General features: G+C 42.0%; 2 protein-coding genes across 2 annotated transcripts; one reads left to right on the forward strand and one right to left on the reverse strand.

Moving 5' to 3' along the window:
- The first annotated feature begins 626 nt into the window (after nucleotides 1–626).
- On the forward strand, nucleotides 627–9,901 carry LOC109405854 (uncharacterized). The gene is made up of 4 exons (XM_019678913.3): nucleotides 627–756; nucleotides 827–1,234; nucleotides 1,294–1,378; nucleotides 9,654–9,901. The coding sequence occupies exons 1-4, from the start codon at nucleotides 738–740 to the stop codon at nucleotides 9,802–9,804; spliced, it is 663 nt and encodes a 220-aa protein (XP_019534458.2). The 5' UTR covers nucleotides 627–737; the 3' UTR covers nucleotides 9,805–9,901.
- On the reverse strand, nucleotides 9,723–11,524 carry LOC109405853 (developmentally-regulated GTP-binding protein 2). Its single transcript, XM_019678911.3, has 3 exons — nucleotides 11,315–11,524; nucleotides 10,374–11,239; nucleotides 9,723–10,238 (listed from the first exon to the last, which is right to left on the reverse strand). Exons 1-3 carry the CDS (start codon nucleotides 11,376–11,378, stop codon nucleotides 10,077–10,079), a joined length of 1,092 nt encoding a protein of 363 aa, XP_019534456.1. The 5' UTR covers nucleotides 11,379–11,524; the 3' UTR covers nucleotides 9,723–10,076.
- Nucleotides 11,525–14,779: the final 3,255 nt, after the last annotated feature.

A 14,779-nucleotide genomic window follows, 5' to 3' on the forward strand; every position in this document is an offset into this window, starting at 1 on the left:
GCCGGTTTCACATCACACTCTTCGCTGCTGATATATGTACAGTACTGGACGAAATAAAGTGCGCATTGGCTGTTTTTCATACAAAATGCTCATGTTTAGGGGGTCGAAACTCAGCTTGTAATGCACCGATTGATCCCAAATTTTGTCTGGACATTCGTAATAACTTGAAATTTGATCTGTGAAAAAAGAAGATATTTCTGAGCAAAACTTTTTAATATATCGCAAAATTTCCAATTTAAGAAAAATTGAGAAATTTTGATTTTGGAATAATTTTGAAATTTCAATTTTAAGGTAAATATATTCTTTTGCAAAGTTGATTAGTCTAACGAAACACACAACTTTTCTGAACAAACCATTTACTTCAAGTAATCCGTTTACAAAATAATTAAAAAATCTCAATTTAGATATTTTTCTTGAAATGGGAGTTTTACGATATTTTTAAAAGTTTTGCTCAAAAATATTATCTTTTTTCACAGATCAAATTTCAAGTTATTACGAATGTCCAGACAAAATTTGGGACCAATCGGTGCATTAGAAGCTGAGATTCGACCCCCTGAACATGAGCATTTTGTATGAAAAACAGCCGATGCGCACTTTATTTCGTCCAGTACTGTAGATAGCTACATGCTCGTTACATATACCTACATTAGCTTCAGCAGCTTAGCGCGATAAACACTGTGAGTCATCAGTTTCAATATAGCTCGCAAAAATAACAAGCGGCGTGACGATCGTACACAATGAGCAAAATTCACGAAGGTATAGTTTGAATCGTTTCGGAACATTTAAATTTAGTAAAGTTTTCAGAAACATCTTCTACCCGTTCAAGGCATCAACTGCGACGTATGTGGCGTTCAGAACTTCCCCGGAATCCGGTACGCCTGCCTCAGCTGCCATGATTACGACCTGTGCGAAAGTTGTCAGCAGCGGGGAGCATTCAGCAAAACGCACGCCCCTTATCACCCGCTGCAACCCGTCGCGACGCAGTATGATTTCGTGCAAAAGTTCCAACATAGTGCGACGAAAGAGTTCCAGATCTACCGCTGCCCGCACTGCGGCCAGGATGGGTTCGGCTTGTCGGCGTTGCTCACGCACCTAAAGGCGGTGCATCCGGAGTGTAAAAATAGGGTCCGATGTCCAGTTTGCGTCACGTTTCGAATCGGGCGGTACGGTTCGGATTTGCTCGATTGGAGTTTGGCGTTTCACATCGAGAACGGGCACATGGGATTCAATACCGGTGGGTTGGTGAAATGTTGAATCAATCTAACTCATAAATCATATACATTTTTGTTTTAGATGTGGAACACACGTTTAAAACTCTACAGTACGCAGCAACGTCCTATTCGAGAGGAAACCCATCTTGGTCAATTGATGCTGACGGGTAAGTGTGGTATAGACAAGTTATTGTAAGAACATACCGTAATCCAGGATGCGCGGGTGTTCAGTGTTCAGTATTGTGTTGTTCTTTGTTGTACATGCGAGTGTCGAAAAATAGTGTCGCACGATTGTATCGTTTTAGCGATAGGTCGACGGGTGCTCGAATGAATGATTGATGATCGGTGAACAAGCTTTTGTTAATCTTTGAAAGATGCAGTAGATTCATCTGTTAGTTTAATTTAAAACCATCCTTCATATATTTACTCAACAAAACTCCAAAGTTTGTCACTTCAAGTGTCGGCCAAATTCAATTAAATTTGTGTATAAAAAATTCGCCTGTATTTCAGTGCAGTTCGGCACCTTACGGTGCTGGCCACACTGATTTGATCCGTAATTATGCGTCAGTATTTTGCCTAAGTTTGTGCGGTCCGTCACTGTTAGTGTCGGTACAATATTTTGTTTCAATATATCGATTTCATGGCAAGTAGCATATTGGTTCATCAGTCCTCTCAATTGCGAGGTGACGCAAAATCTTTTTCATTCCATAAACTTTAATTTAAAATGTTCATGGTCTCACCATTCTTCCAAATTGTGAGGTGACACATTTGTGTGTATACTGTACGGTTGCATGGATCGCATCGCTTACCAAAGTGTATCCCTGATCTGTGTAACTATCAATCCCTCCCTACTAACAAAACTCCTTCCCGTGACAACTGTGGAGGGTCCAGTAGTACATACAACCTCTAGTAGCAACAGTTGTCGAACTAACATTCCTTCCCCTTCCTCGGTAGACCGTAAGGACGTGGCCAGCGCCGTTATTGACCCAATAAAGTTTGAGCTCTCGAAACGTGTACATTGAGGATATTCACAATACGCGCGACGTGAGACGAAACATAACACTTATAGTTCTTACAATCGTCAAGATATTATGTTAGTGTTATGTTTCGTCTCACGTCGCGCGTATTGTGAATGTCGTTACTGTTCTTACGTTGGCACAAATCACGAAAATTTGATACATTGAGGATGGTGGCAAATCTCAAGCACCAACCAATTGGTTCTCTGTGCAATTTCACTAGCTCAGGTCAATCACGGAGTAGCAACTACGAAGTGTACGGTCACCAATGCTCATGCTCATGCTCATACATACCGTAATCCAGGGTAACATTGATATTTTTCCAATCTTTTTCGATAAGTTCCCCTGTAAAAGAAAACTATACAATATTCGTTTTGTGTTTCCCTTTTTACTATGATTTGGATTTTGCCGTCCAAATTCTTACAACTCAATAGCCTAGTCAAAAACTACAACTTGTACTTTTGGAGTTATTTTAGAATTGGTCTAATTCAAAAATGGTTATTCAGTAAGACCATGTTGAGAGTGTCTGGGTTCAATTTCCTATTGTTTAGGATCTTTTATTATATTTATTTTTATTTTATTTTAGTAAGAGAGAACCCATAAATAAATATGTATTTTATTTATCAAGAATCCCGGAAGAAACCCCAGAAATAATTCCAGGAAATCTCTAAAGGAATTTTGGGAGCAAACCACGAAAGAATTTTGAAACAATTCCTTAACAAAATTCAAGAAAAGTGGATGAGAAAAAAACCTGAAGACGTCTCTAAGAGAATACCGGAAGGATCCCAGGATAAATCTAGAAAGGAATGCCGAAAGGAATTCATGAAGGAATCCCGAAAGTGTTCCTAGAGAAATCCTTGAAGGAATCTTAGAGTAATCTCGGGAGAAATCTCTGACAGAATCCTGGGCGAAATGACTAGAAGAAATTCGAATCAATGAGAAAGCCGCGGGTTAAATCTCTAAAGGAATCTCGGGAGAAATTGTGGGAGAAATTAATAAAGGATTCCCCGGAAGAATCCTTGACGGAATCTCTATAGAATTCCCTGAAGGAAACCTGAGAATAAGCGATAAAAGGCTCAATAAAGGAAACCTTAGAAGAATTCCTGAAGGAAGCCTGGAATGAATTCATAAAAGAATCCCAACATAATTCCCTGGAGAAAAAACTGAAAAACCTGGAGGGATTACTTCTAAACTTAAACATAGTAAATTTAAATATTTTAAACTGAAATATTAATTCTTAGGAGGAATCCCTGTAGAAAACATTGAAAGAATATACAAGAAAAAAACAGAAGGAATCCCGGGAGAAATCCCAGGAGAAATTTCTAGAAGAAACTCGGAAAGAATCAATCCATGAAAGCATCCAAGAAGAATCTCAATAAAATTTGAGCAGCTGAAATATTCTCGAGAAAACCGAACAGAAGATTCTCAGAAGGAATAAAGAATTCTGAGAGAAACCCCAGGAAGAATCTAGGAGGAAGGCCTGATGTAGTTTCGATCATTTATAATTTACTATAGACAGGAATGCCAAAAGGAACCCTGAAAGAAATCCTTTAAAAAATCCCGGTTGGAATCAATGAACGAATTTCGGAAGTAATTTCTAAAAGAATTTCAATAAAATCCTGGAAGAATTCTTGAAAGAATCGTGGGAATATCCCTGAAGGAATCTTTAAACAAATCTGTAAAGAATAGCCGTGAAGCATCAACGAATAAAACCCAAAAAAACGTTTAAAAATCCCAGGAAAAATGCTGGCAGGAATCCATAAAATAGTCCCGGAAGAAATCTATGAACAAATTCTTGGAGAAATCTCTAAAGAAATCCAGGTAGGAATACCGAAAGGAATCATCGACGGAAACTTAAGATAAATTTCTAAACAAAAACTCATCGTAATTGTTAGGCGCACAAATGAAGAATGTAACTTCTTGATAGCAACTTTCAGTTTAGGCAGCTTCAAGACTGCAATCAGTTCAAGTTTTATTTGTAGTTATATCAATGAAAATAATAAATCTTTAGTATCATTAGAAATCTTCCAAGATGTGACTTTCCCAACCTCAATTGATACAATCCATAAAACTCTGAGAAAAGAATGAATAATCAATCCAAGTTAAGTTTGGAATTGTCAATCACTGCTATTGTATGTCTCTATTATACCCAAATTGTAAAAATAGCTATTTTTTGTTTTGATTGCATTTAGCAATTATTTTTCATTGTTCTGAACCATCCAGCAATTTTGACAGTTAATCAGCAATGTTGTGCTAAAACTCAGCAAAAACTTTGCTGAAATTCAGCAATTTCTTCATCATGATTTCTTTAACATTCACTTGGATAGATAGTTGTCAATTATGCCCTTCATGAAAGTGGGTGAATACGACCAATGGCAATGTTACATTGATATTGACGGTTCAATCGCCGCGAATGGATGTTTTAATGGGTCATAGATTGTTTTCGACGATTGTTTTTCGAAAAAACAATCGATGGTCCATCAACACACACTAATGTTACATTGTACGCAGTGGAGAGCTCGGGACTCCATTAGCACTGAAGAAAATCTTTCCACTATTTTCTACAATAATCATATTCGAATTCAATGAAGGCATGCCGGAGAAAATGTCTGGAGAAATAAATGCCCCAAAGAATGCCGGAAGGTGTGCTGAGAGAATTTGGCGAGAGAATGTCGAAAGGAATCTCAGGATGAATCTCTACAGGAATCCGCGAACAATCCTTGAAATAATCCTGAAATGTATCTAAAACAAACCCGATAAAAATAAATGCCGAAATCCCGGATGGTATCAATGAATTGGGAGGCATCGATTTAGTACGTCTCGCAAAATTTGGGAATTTTAGACCCCCCCTCCACCTTTCGTCCGGGGTTTTCGTATACCTCATACAATGCTTGTCACGCTTTACGGGATCATCTGAAAGAATGTCGGATGGAATCCCGGGAAAAATCCTTGAAAAATTCTCCCAATGAATCTTGAGAGGAATCCTCAACAGAAACCAGAGAAAAGTCAATAGAGAAATAACAGGAAGTATCAATGAAGAAATCCTGAGAGGGATTCCTGAAAGAAGCCTGGAAGAACACCCTCGATATCTAAGGAAACACCCAAACAAGATTGCTTTTGAGCGAATGCTTTCTCGATATCCTAAACAACTTTGTGTAAAAGAGTCACAGTGGACTTACCAGATTGGTAGGCATTTTGGTTTACATGAAGAGGCACGTTGGCCAGATGAACATCACGGATGTGATGATCCACAATCCGTTCTAAGCATTTCAGAAGAAAAAAGGTCAAACTGATAGGTCTGAAACTCTTTGCTTCTTCATACGACGCACGACCCAGTTTCGGAATAAACTTCACAGTAATATCCCTCCAGGATTTGGGAATATACCCTGTAGCAAAACTGCAAACAAGTAGTTTTTTCAAAACATGTTTGAAATAATCAAATACCTTCTGAAGCAAAATAGGATAAATCCCATCTGCCCCAGGAGATTTGAAAGGAGCAAAGCTATTAAGAGCACACTCAATCGAAGAAAAGAATCATAACTACAAGAAAAGACATCAGGTTCATCCGAAGATGTAATATCCACACATCCAGGGAAGTGTGTGCTGAATAAGCATTCCAGAACTTCCTCATCAGAGGAAGTCAGATCGCCATTTGGCAAACGAAGTTCGTTCACCCGGAAATCCTTAGATTTCGCAAGGATTTTGTTTAACCGACTGACTTCACTCAAGCTGGAAACATTTGTACAAAGGTTTTTCCAGCCGGATCGTTCAGCAGACCGGATAGCTTTCCTGTAGGCCTTGCGAGCCGACCTGAAAGCCTCCGAACCAGCCGAACGTCGTCTGTTCCAACTCTTTCTACATTGTTTCCTGAGTTTCGCCAGATCAGAGTTCCACCAAGGGGTTCCTCTTGTGATCTTCACAGACCGTAGAGGGCATGCTTCTTCAAAAGCTTCCATGATGAAGGTCGTTGTAGTATCAACGGCATCATCTAAATCACTTGGAGTGTCAATGGATGGTGAATATCCATGAAATTTTGCTGCAACTAAATCAGTATAAAGATCCCAGTTTGTTGACCGAGGATTCCTGAAACGCAATGTTTGCGAAGTAACATTTAAATGTTCAAAAAAGATATAGCGATGGTCAGATAAAGATTCTTCATCTGACACATGCCAATTGGTCAGCTCGTGACTAATTCTGCTAGAGCAAAGCGTTATATCTAACACTTCCTCTCTAGCAGATACCATGAAGGTTGAGCGGTTGCCTATGTTAAGTAATGCAAGATCTGTACTACTTAAGTACTCCATCAAACAGGAGCCTCTCAAGTTAATGTCTGAGCTGCCCCAGATGATATGGTGAGCATTAGCATCACTGCCAACAATTAGCGGAAGGCCTTTTGAAGTGCAGTATGCGATGACTTGTTTGAAAGCATCCGTAGGGGATGGTTCATCATGCGGTAAATAAACCGAACAATAGACGTATTTCTTGTTGAGGTTTCCCACAGATACATCAATTGTGATAGCACATACATCTCTGGTGGTTAGTTCAGAGATGAGTGTAGCAACTCTTGTGTTGTTGACAAGCACACAGGCTCGAGGCATGACACGTGAGTTTGCCATTTCATGTTTACTGAAAGTGGCAAACACCGGGTTCACAAGGTTTCCTAGATAGAAATTTCCCTTACGAAAGTAAGGTTCTTGTACCAAGGCCACTTGGTCTGCAAAGATTGATCGTTGCTGTTCTTTTATGCTGAAGATTGATCTGAGCTATCCTAACCGTAGCCACTACCCAAACTAGGTAAGATTAAACTCTTCGCAACAACAGCACAACAAAAAACAGCAACAATAAAACCAAATCGGTATAGATTGGAAAACGCCAAAGGCGAGGATACACAGAATACACTGTGTAAATCGCATAATGCGGAACCATATAGGTGAAAATTTAAACTAGTTAACAACATCTTCATAATCCCGCCATTATTTAGCCTCAAGTGAGACTAAAGAAGGGCAGCTGATTGTCTCGGAGAAACACAAGGTCCACTGCACCATTGCTCCGGTTAGCGCAGTAAGGGCTACATACTGTGGAGGGCGCCCTGGTACTCCACAGGCTCCGTTAGCGGTTAGGTTTTTATTAGACCCCCCCAGCCATTCATTCCTAGGCACGGTAAGCATAAAGCCGCATCACACCATGAATTAGGGGTCACCTGTTGGTGGATTCTTACCAACGGAACAGGCGGTCCGTAGTGTTATTCTTAGCCAATTGAGACAATCGCTACCGACACTACACAGCTCCCGAAAGAGGCGGGTCTGCTGTTTCCGCTTCTGTTTATAACGTTCCACGTTCTGTCGAGTCCTTTGCTGCTGCATTACCGACCTCGCTGCATTCTTCTCCTCCAAAACTGTTCTGCACTCTTCGTCGAACCATTCGTTCCGTCGATTCCGTTCCACGTACCCGATGGTGATGGCTGCTTTCACTGTACTCCAGCAGTCCTCTAGAGGGGCCTCATTGAGCTCGCCCTCGTCTGGCAACGCGGCCTCGAGATTCTGCGCGTATGCTGAGGCGACATCCGGTTGTTTCAGTCGCTCTAGGTTGTACCGTGGCGGTCGTCGGTACCGTACATTGTTGATGACGGAGAGTTTTGGGAGCAGTTTGACCAACACCAGATAGTGGTCGGAGTCGATGTTGGCGCCACAATAGGTCCTGACGTCGATATTGTCAGAGAAGTGCCGTCCGTCAATCAGAACGTGGTCGATTTGAGATTCCGTCTGCTGTGGTGATCTCCAGGTGTAACGATAAGGGAGGCTGTGTTGGAAAAAGGTGCTACGAATGGCCATATTTTTGGAGGCGGCGAAATCAATGAGTCGTAGGCCGTTTTCGTTCGTTTGCTGGTGGGCGCTGAACTTACCAATCGTCGGTCTGAATTCCTCATCCTGGCCTACCTGAGCGTTCAAATCTCCTATGATGATCTTGACGTCGTGGCTTGGGCAGCGATAGTACTCGCGTTCGAGCTGCGCGTAAAATGCGTCCTTGTCATCATCAGTACTTCCGGAGTATGGGCTGTGAACGTTTATTATGCTGATATCCCAGCTGAAACTCCCGTAGAAAACCAGGGAGAAACTCTGGAAAAAAAACTCACGGAGAAACTTCGGCAGAAATCCCGGATGGAACACCTACAGAAAATTTGCGAAGGCTATGAACGAGCTAAAATAGAAATCCCAGTAATAACTCCTGTAGCAACTCTAGGACAAATCTCGGGAAGATTTTCTGGGAAAATTCTAAGAAAAACACCAGCACGGATCGTTGAAAATCTTCTACATCGATATATCCTGAGAGAAACACTTGAGATGATCTCGGAATAAATCCTGCTGGAAATCCCACAAAACTGTCTTTGGGCTAAACACAGGAGGAACTGTGGCAAAAATCTCACGTGGGACACTAGGAGCAATAACGGTAAAATCTCTGAAGAAATTCAATAGGATTTCCGTAAAAAATTCAGGAAAAATCGGTAGAAGATTCTCAAGGAAGAATTCCGGAAAAAAGTACGAATCTTGGAAAAATGCTGACAGGAATTTGGTAGAATCTCCGGGAAAACGGAATACCAAGTAAAATGGCGTGAAAAAATACGGAAGAAATCATGCGATAAATCCTGAAAGGCATTCCAAGATGTATTTCTAAAGAAGTTCCTAACTCCCAGTTTCTTTATGTCGTAGATTCATTCGCGACCATGTGGAATTTGCAGCATCTTATCGGAATCGTCAGCTTGTCGAAAATATTTGCTAGATCTAGGAGTTATTCGTCAGCTTCTCTAGCATGGTTATCCAAATTCCTTCGTCTTCACGGAACCACAAGCTTCCAGTAAGATCCTTCAGCATTATGAGCATTTGTTTTGACAGTTCTTACTACAAACAAAGCTCATGCTCGAACACTACATATATTCGAAAACTTTTTAATACATATTAACAATGTAGTAAACTCTGCGACTCTACTTTTACAAGTAGGGACTAGTAGATCTACAAGTAGTACAATTCGGTGCTACGTTTTGTTTTTATTTTCACTGTTAAAATATATTTTAAACTTTTGGAATACTAATTGACGAGAAGAAGAAACTCTACTCATAGAATCCGTATCACTGTATGCATTTACATCAAAACCTCGATTTGTTTACATTTGCGACATACGGTGTTTTGTAAAGTTAAGCTTGAAATAAAATTCATTGAGGATTGCCGGTTTACCAGGTTTTTCCAGGTAGTAGGCACCCTATAACCTAAATCAGAAGATACTAATTGTTGCACCCGTTTGAGACTAGATGTTTGTTCGAAATACTACCTACGATATACCACGTTGGGAAATTATCTAAAATTGCCAAAAAGCAAATCACGTAATGCAAAATGTCAGTATATGTATATATTACGTTTCTTTTCCATATCAGTGCAATCTGCAGCATATGTACAGCCAAACTGGGAACAAACGGAGACATCTACAGTTTTTTGCAATGCGGTCACGGATTTCATCGTTCTTGTATCGATTCGTGGTTGGAGAACAACAACCTAAGCTGTCCAATTTGTCTCGTTCCGAAATAAATCGGCGATGCTTTCGGATGAATGGAAATCGCACATTTTTTATGTTCTCGATACATAATAGTTATATTGTAATAATAAATGATTTAACCACTTCTTCTTCGTGCGCTGTTTTCTTAATCATTCCGAAACGACAACATTCCTTGTCCTGGATGGTTTCACTTTGTCTATCTCAGTCGCACAAAACAGCTCGTAGTTTGGAAAACCGCATAAATCATGGAGGATAGGGGGAGCGCAAACAGAATCACTCCGGGAGCGAACCACTCTTACCTGATTTATTTTTTCACCACCTGGATGACGTCTTCGTCTTGCATCACGTGCGAAATTCCGACCCGCTGGGGAGAATATTTCGTCGAGGTGCCCCACACCAGTGCGTACTTGAACTGATCGGCCAAGGTCCGATGGATGGCATGGCACACGTGCTCAACGGTCACGCCCTAGATAGGAATGAGAGACAAACTTGTAAGTGTGTGGTCTGCAAAATATCAACTTTTAAATTAAAAGTTTTAATACTGAAGTAATTATCTGTATCTCTATTTTTTGAATCAAATCCAAAACAAAGTTCTACTCACCCTTCTCAGGATCAAACCATCATCGAAATCCGGAGGTGCACCAGGCTTCTTGGTGTACACTCTAATCAGCATCAGGTGCTCCCACAGGTGCTCCAGCAGATAGTCCAGATTCAGATGCATATTGCAGCTGACCACCACGCTAAAATCTTGCCGCGCCAAACGGTCCACCTCCTCAATCGAAATCTGATCGATTTTGTTGTACACATAGATACAAGGCAAGTAGATCCGATTGCCGGTGACCACATCTATGAACTCATCCTCCGTACAATCCTCGCGGAACAGCACCTCGGCGTTGAAGATTTTGAACGAGTGCAGAATCGTCTGCACCATCTTCTCGTTACATCTGGTCAGGGTGCAAGTGGCATTGAAGCTCACGCCTCCGCCCTTCTTGATCTTGAAGTAGATATTTGGCTTCCGTTTGTTCAGCCGGAGTCCCACCGATTCCAACTCGTACTCCAACAACTCCCGGTGCACATTGGGCTTCGTAGCATCCAACATCATCAGCACCAGATCCGCCGTCCGGGCAACGGCAATGACCTGCCTACCGCGACCCTTGCCCTGGGCGGCCCCTTCAATGATTCCAGGTAAATCCAGCAGCTGGATGTTCGCCCCCTTGTACTCGATCACACCCGGGATGCACGTCAACGTCGTAAACTCATAATTGGCCGCTTCCGATTCCGTTTTCGTCAGCGTCGAAAGCAGCGTGGACTTACCGACCGAGGGGAACCCGATCAGCGCAATCCGAGCGTCGCCGGATTTCAACACATCGAAGCCCTCTCCCTTTTCGCCCTTCTTCGAGGGTTCCAGCAGCTGCGAACGGTACTTGGCAAGCTTCGCCTTCAGCAATCCCAAATGGTACTCGGTAGCTGCGGAGAGAAAGATCAAAATCCGGAGGTCAACTACCGAATCAAAACAATCACACCAAAACGAGCAAAGGTTACCTTTATTCTTTTGGGTTTTGGCGATTTCCTTCTCGATGTCGGAGATTTTCTCCAGGATACCCATGATGAGGTGGCAGTCTAGCGGAACACTACACAACAATTATACGCAAAAAAACTGTATCAAAACGGATTTTTCCGTGAAAGAAATGTTACGGATCGCTCCGCGATGAACGAGGCGCTGCTGATGGAAGATGAAAAACACGCACCGAAGAGGGTGATGTTGTGACGTTTCGCAGCCGGTTTGACAGCGACGTGAAATATTTCAGCGGAAGGGCTGCCAGGTAGGCCAAGGACTGATCAAAATACAGGTTTGATCCGATTTTTGCAACCCCATTTGGAACCTCGCTCGAACTTTGCTTAAGGGGCAAGACAGAGATCACGAGAGAAAATCTGCGTTCGATGTGTTGCTCAGAATTCTTCACAATTTTTCAGGTTTTCTCCCGTAAATGTAACATGGCATCAGTTTTAAAACGAAAAGTGAGACATAAGGCAATCTGACGTTTGATCATCTTTCTCTGTTTCGCTGCCGAGGTGGATAGGTTTGTTTTCATACGGAAACGTTTCCCTATGAAAATATTGAACACAAAATTGCTATCTTCTGTGGCTGCTTGAAAGAGAAGGGTGATGAACGCTAGATTGCCTTATGTGCTGAAGGACATCAATGGCCTTATGTGCTGAAGGACCAAAGTGGCGGATCCTTGTCGTTTTGACAGGTCTTCTGCTCGATTGGAACTATGGGGATGACAGCAAATGGACTGTTCCAATTTTGACGTTTCTCCTCTTTGTTTTATCCAGACTCGTTAGTTCAAACGGGAGACAACCTGAGGCTTCGTTAGCGGTATTGGGATAATTCCACAATCTGAATCTGCATAGCGGCGTCGGTGGTGTAGTGGTAAGCGTGGTTAGCTCTCACCCCAGTCGGTCTAGGTTCAATCCTAGTCGACGCCGTCGGTATTTCTGAGACAAAAATATCTGATCACGCCTTCCCTCGGATAGGAAGTAAAGCCGTAGGTCCCGGCCCATGTGTTGATGGGTTCGATATGTAGGGTGTCGGGTGTGTGTGGATGTCTCCCTGACCGTCCGTGTTTAGGCTTAGTACCAGAAATAGGCGGACGTTAAACTAGAGCTGATGCCGTACGGTGTCGGCTCGCCAGAAATAAGAAGAAGAAGAAGAATCTGCATGCTAAACTAAGCCGAAATCCAAATGTTCATGAATTTTGGTACCCGGGAACAAAAGAAGTATTGTTCGTGCAGTTGAAAATCGGAATTTTTGACACGCGAAAATCGATGTTTCTCCCAAACCCTGTGTCGGACGTACGTCGGGCACAGTGCGCTGGATAGAGGACCAGGTCCGCTGTCCAGCGCACTACGTCCGACGTTAGGTTTCACGTATGGATTTTGAGAAAATTCGATTGTCGGGTGTTGGGAAACTTCGGGTTTCAACCGCGACGACAATAATAAACTATAGAGGACGAATGTCGCTTACGTCGCTGCCGAAACATTTCTCGCTGGCGGAGATGGGCCGGGCTATAAGTGTCAAAGCGATAAAGTATGAAGTTTGACAGATAGATACCCGACATGTTTGCGAACGAGAACAAAGGGAACAGCAGCGACATTCGTCCTCTATAGTTTAAATTTAAATTTAAACTATTTAAATCAATTTGAAGGTTGTATCCTGATTTGTATGGGAGTGATTTCCTGGGTGATATTTTGTCAAATCACCCCTCGTCACATTTTGTACTGGGCGGAGCTGTCAAGCAGTTGCCCAGCTGTTAAAAGGTTATTTCAAGGGGAATGACATATCCTTTTCTAACCGGAATATCCGCATTTATCCGTTTCTAGCCGTCGCTAACCGCGTCTAACTTCTGCTCACTTAGCAGCTCGCTTAGCAACGGTTAGCTACGGTTAGAAACGGATACATGCGAATATTCCGGTTAGAAAAGGATATGTCATTCCCCTTGGGCTATTTCAAAAAATCTCTTTGAAATTGATTTTAAGTTGGGCAACGACCATGCAGGAACCACAACGACGGATGCGAATATGCTGGAGCATCGGATAACGAATAAAAGATACTCGGCTTAACAAAAGCACACTCGTTGTATTTCGTTCGGAGCTGAGTACCGTCTTACCCCGCTCGTTCGACAAGTTTTAATTCGACACTTTTTAATTCGTACCCCGCTTATTCGACACATGTCGAATTAAAAAGTGTTGGAATGTCACAGCGATGTACACTGTAAATGCAAAAGAGTTTAATATTGCGCTTATACTCACACCCGCAGCAGCTCCTCTTGCAGACGCTAATTCCGGAAGTTCAATTTTGGGTGCTATTTGACGCTCAAACCGCCTGAAGATCAACCGGAATCGACTGAGGATGGCAACAATCGTAAAAAGAGCGAGCTTTTCATTCGCACCACCGCACCATCTGTTGAAAACATATTTCATAACAAATCCGGAAATCAAAACAAAAACAAAAATAGAATTGCCAAAGTTCAATGAGCAACGTGGTGTAGGGTGACCAGTTTGTCGAATTAAAAGTTTACCCCGGTTATTCGACTACAGTCGGTGCCGTATTAGCGGGGTAATACGGTACTGCGAATAGGAACGGTTTTATTTTTCAAGCTAGCTAACGCACCAACACACTTCGAGCCTTGCTTCGAGCGTTTAATTTTCATGCCGCCACCATCCTTGGTGCGATTGTCAAACACGCCCTTGCTTGACTCCAATATTGTTCTCGTTTTCAAAGTTTATCCATTTTCAATTTGGGGTTGAAATTTCAATGTTTTGTTGTTATTGCATCTTGCATTGCTTTATAGATTACCGTGCAAATGTTCAATCGTCTAAAATATTTGTTCACACGTCAAACACCAAGGAAAGTAGCAAGTAAACAAACCGATTATTCCATGCACCACCCAAAAAGCGTAACCGACGCTTAAACTTTCTAGCAACGAAACGAACCAATGTATGCTTAAACTGGTGGGAACATATTGTGATGTGACAAAAAATTTCTGCAGGGGGTCGAATACGGTACAAAAAAAGCAATAATAAAATAACTACAATGCACTCATAACATTTTTTAGAGCTTTCCTCGTTTTCCATGTGATTCAGTGCGCTTTGTCATGTTGTTTGACTTCTTCTGAAAAAAATGTTGTTGCAATACTTTTACCACAGACAAACAGACGTCTCACTCTACTCACTTCCCATCGTTTCACTTTTTAACGGATTATTTGAATATTCCGTAGTTCGCAAAACGCTCGCTCATGGCGCTCGCATCGTTTTTGCTCCTGTTTGACTTTTGCTCACTGCCGCCATCTACTCAGTAGATTTGCGTACCACAGCATAATTAGCATTGGGCGATTATGTTTGCGTGACGATGATTTTTATCGCATTTTCTTCCAAGTGACACGTCTGTTTGTCTGTGCTTTTACTGTTAGGTGGAATCGCATAAAAACAGTAGCTGTTGGAGCT

This window comes from Aedes albopictus, chromosome 3 (assembly GCF_035046485.1).
Source record: "Aedes albopictus strain Foshan chromosome 3, AalbF5, whole genome shotgun sequence".
Lineage (NCBI taxonomy): Eukaryota > Metazoa > Arthropoda > Insecta > Diptera > Culicidae > Aedes > Aedes albopictus.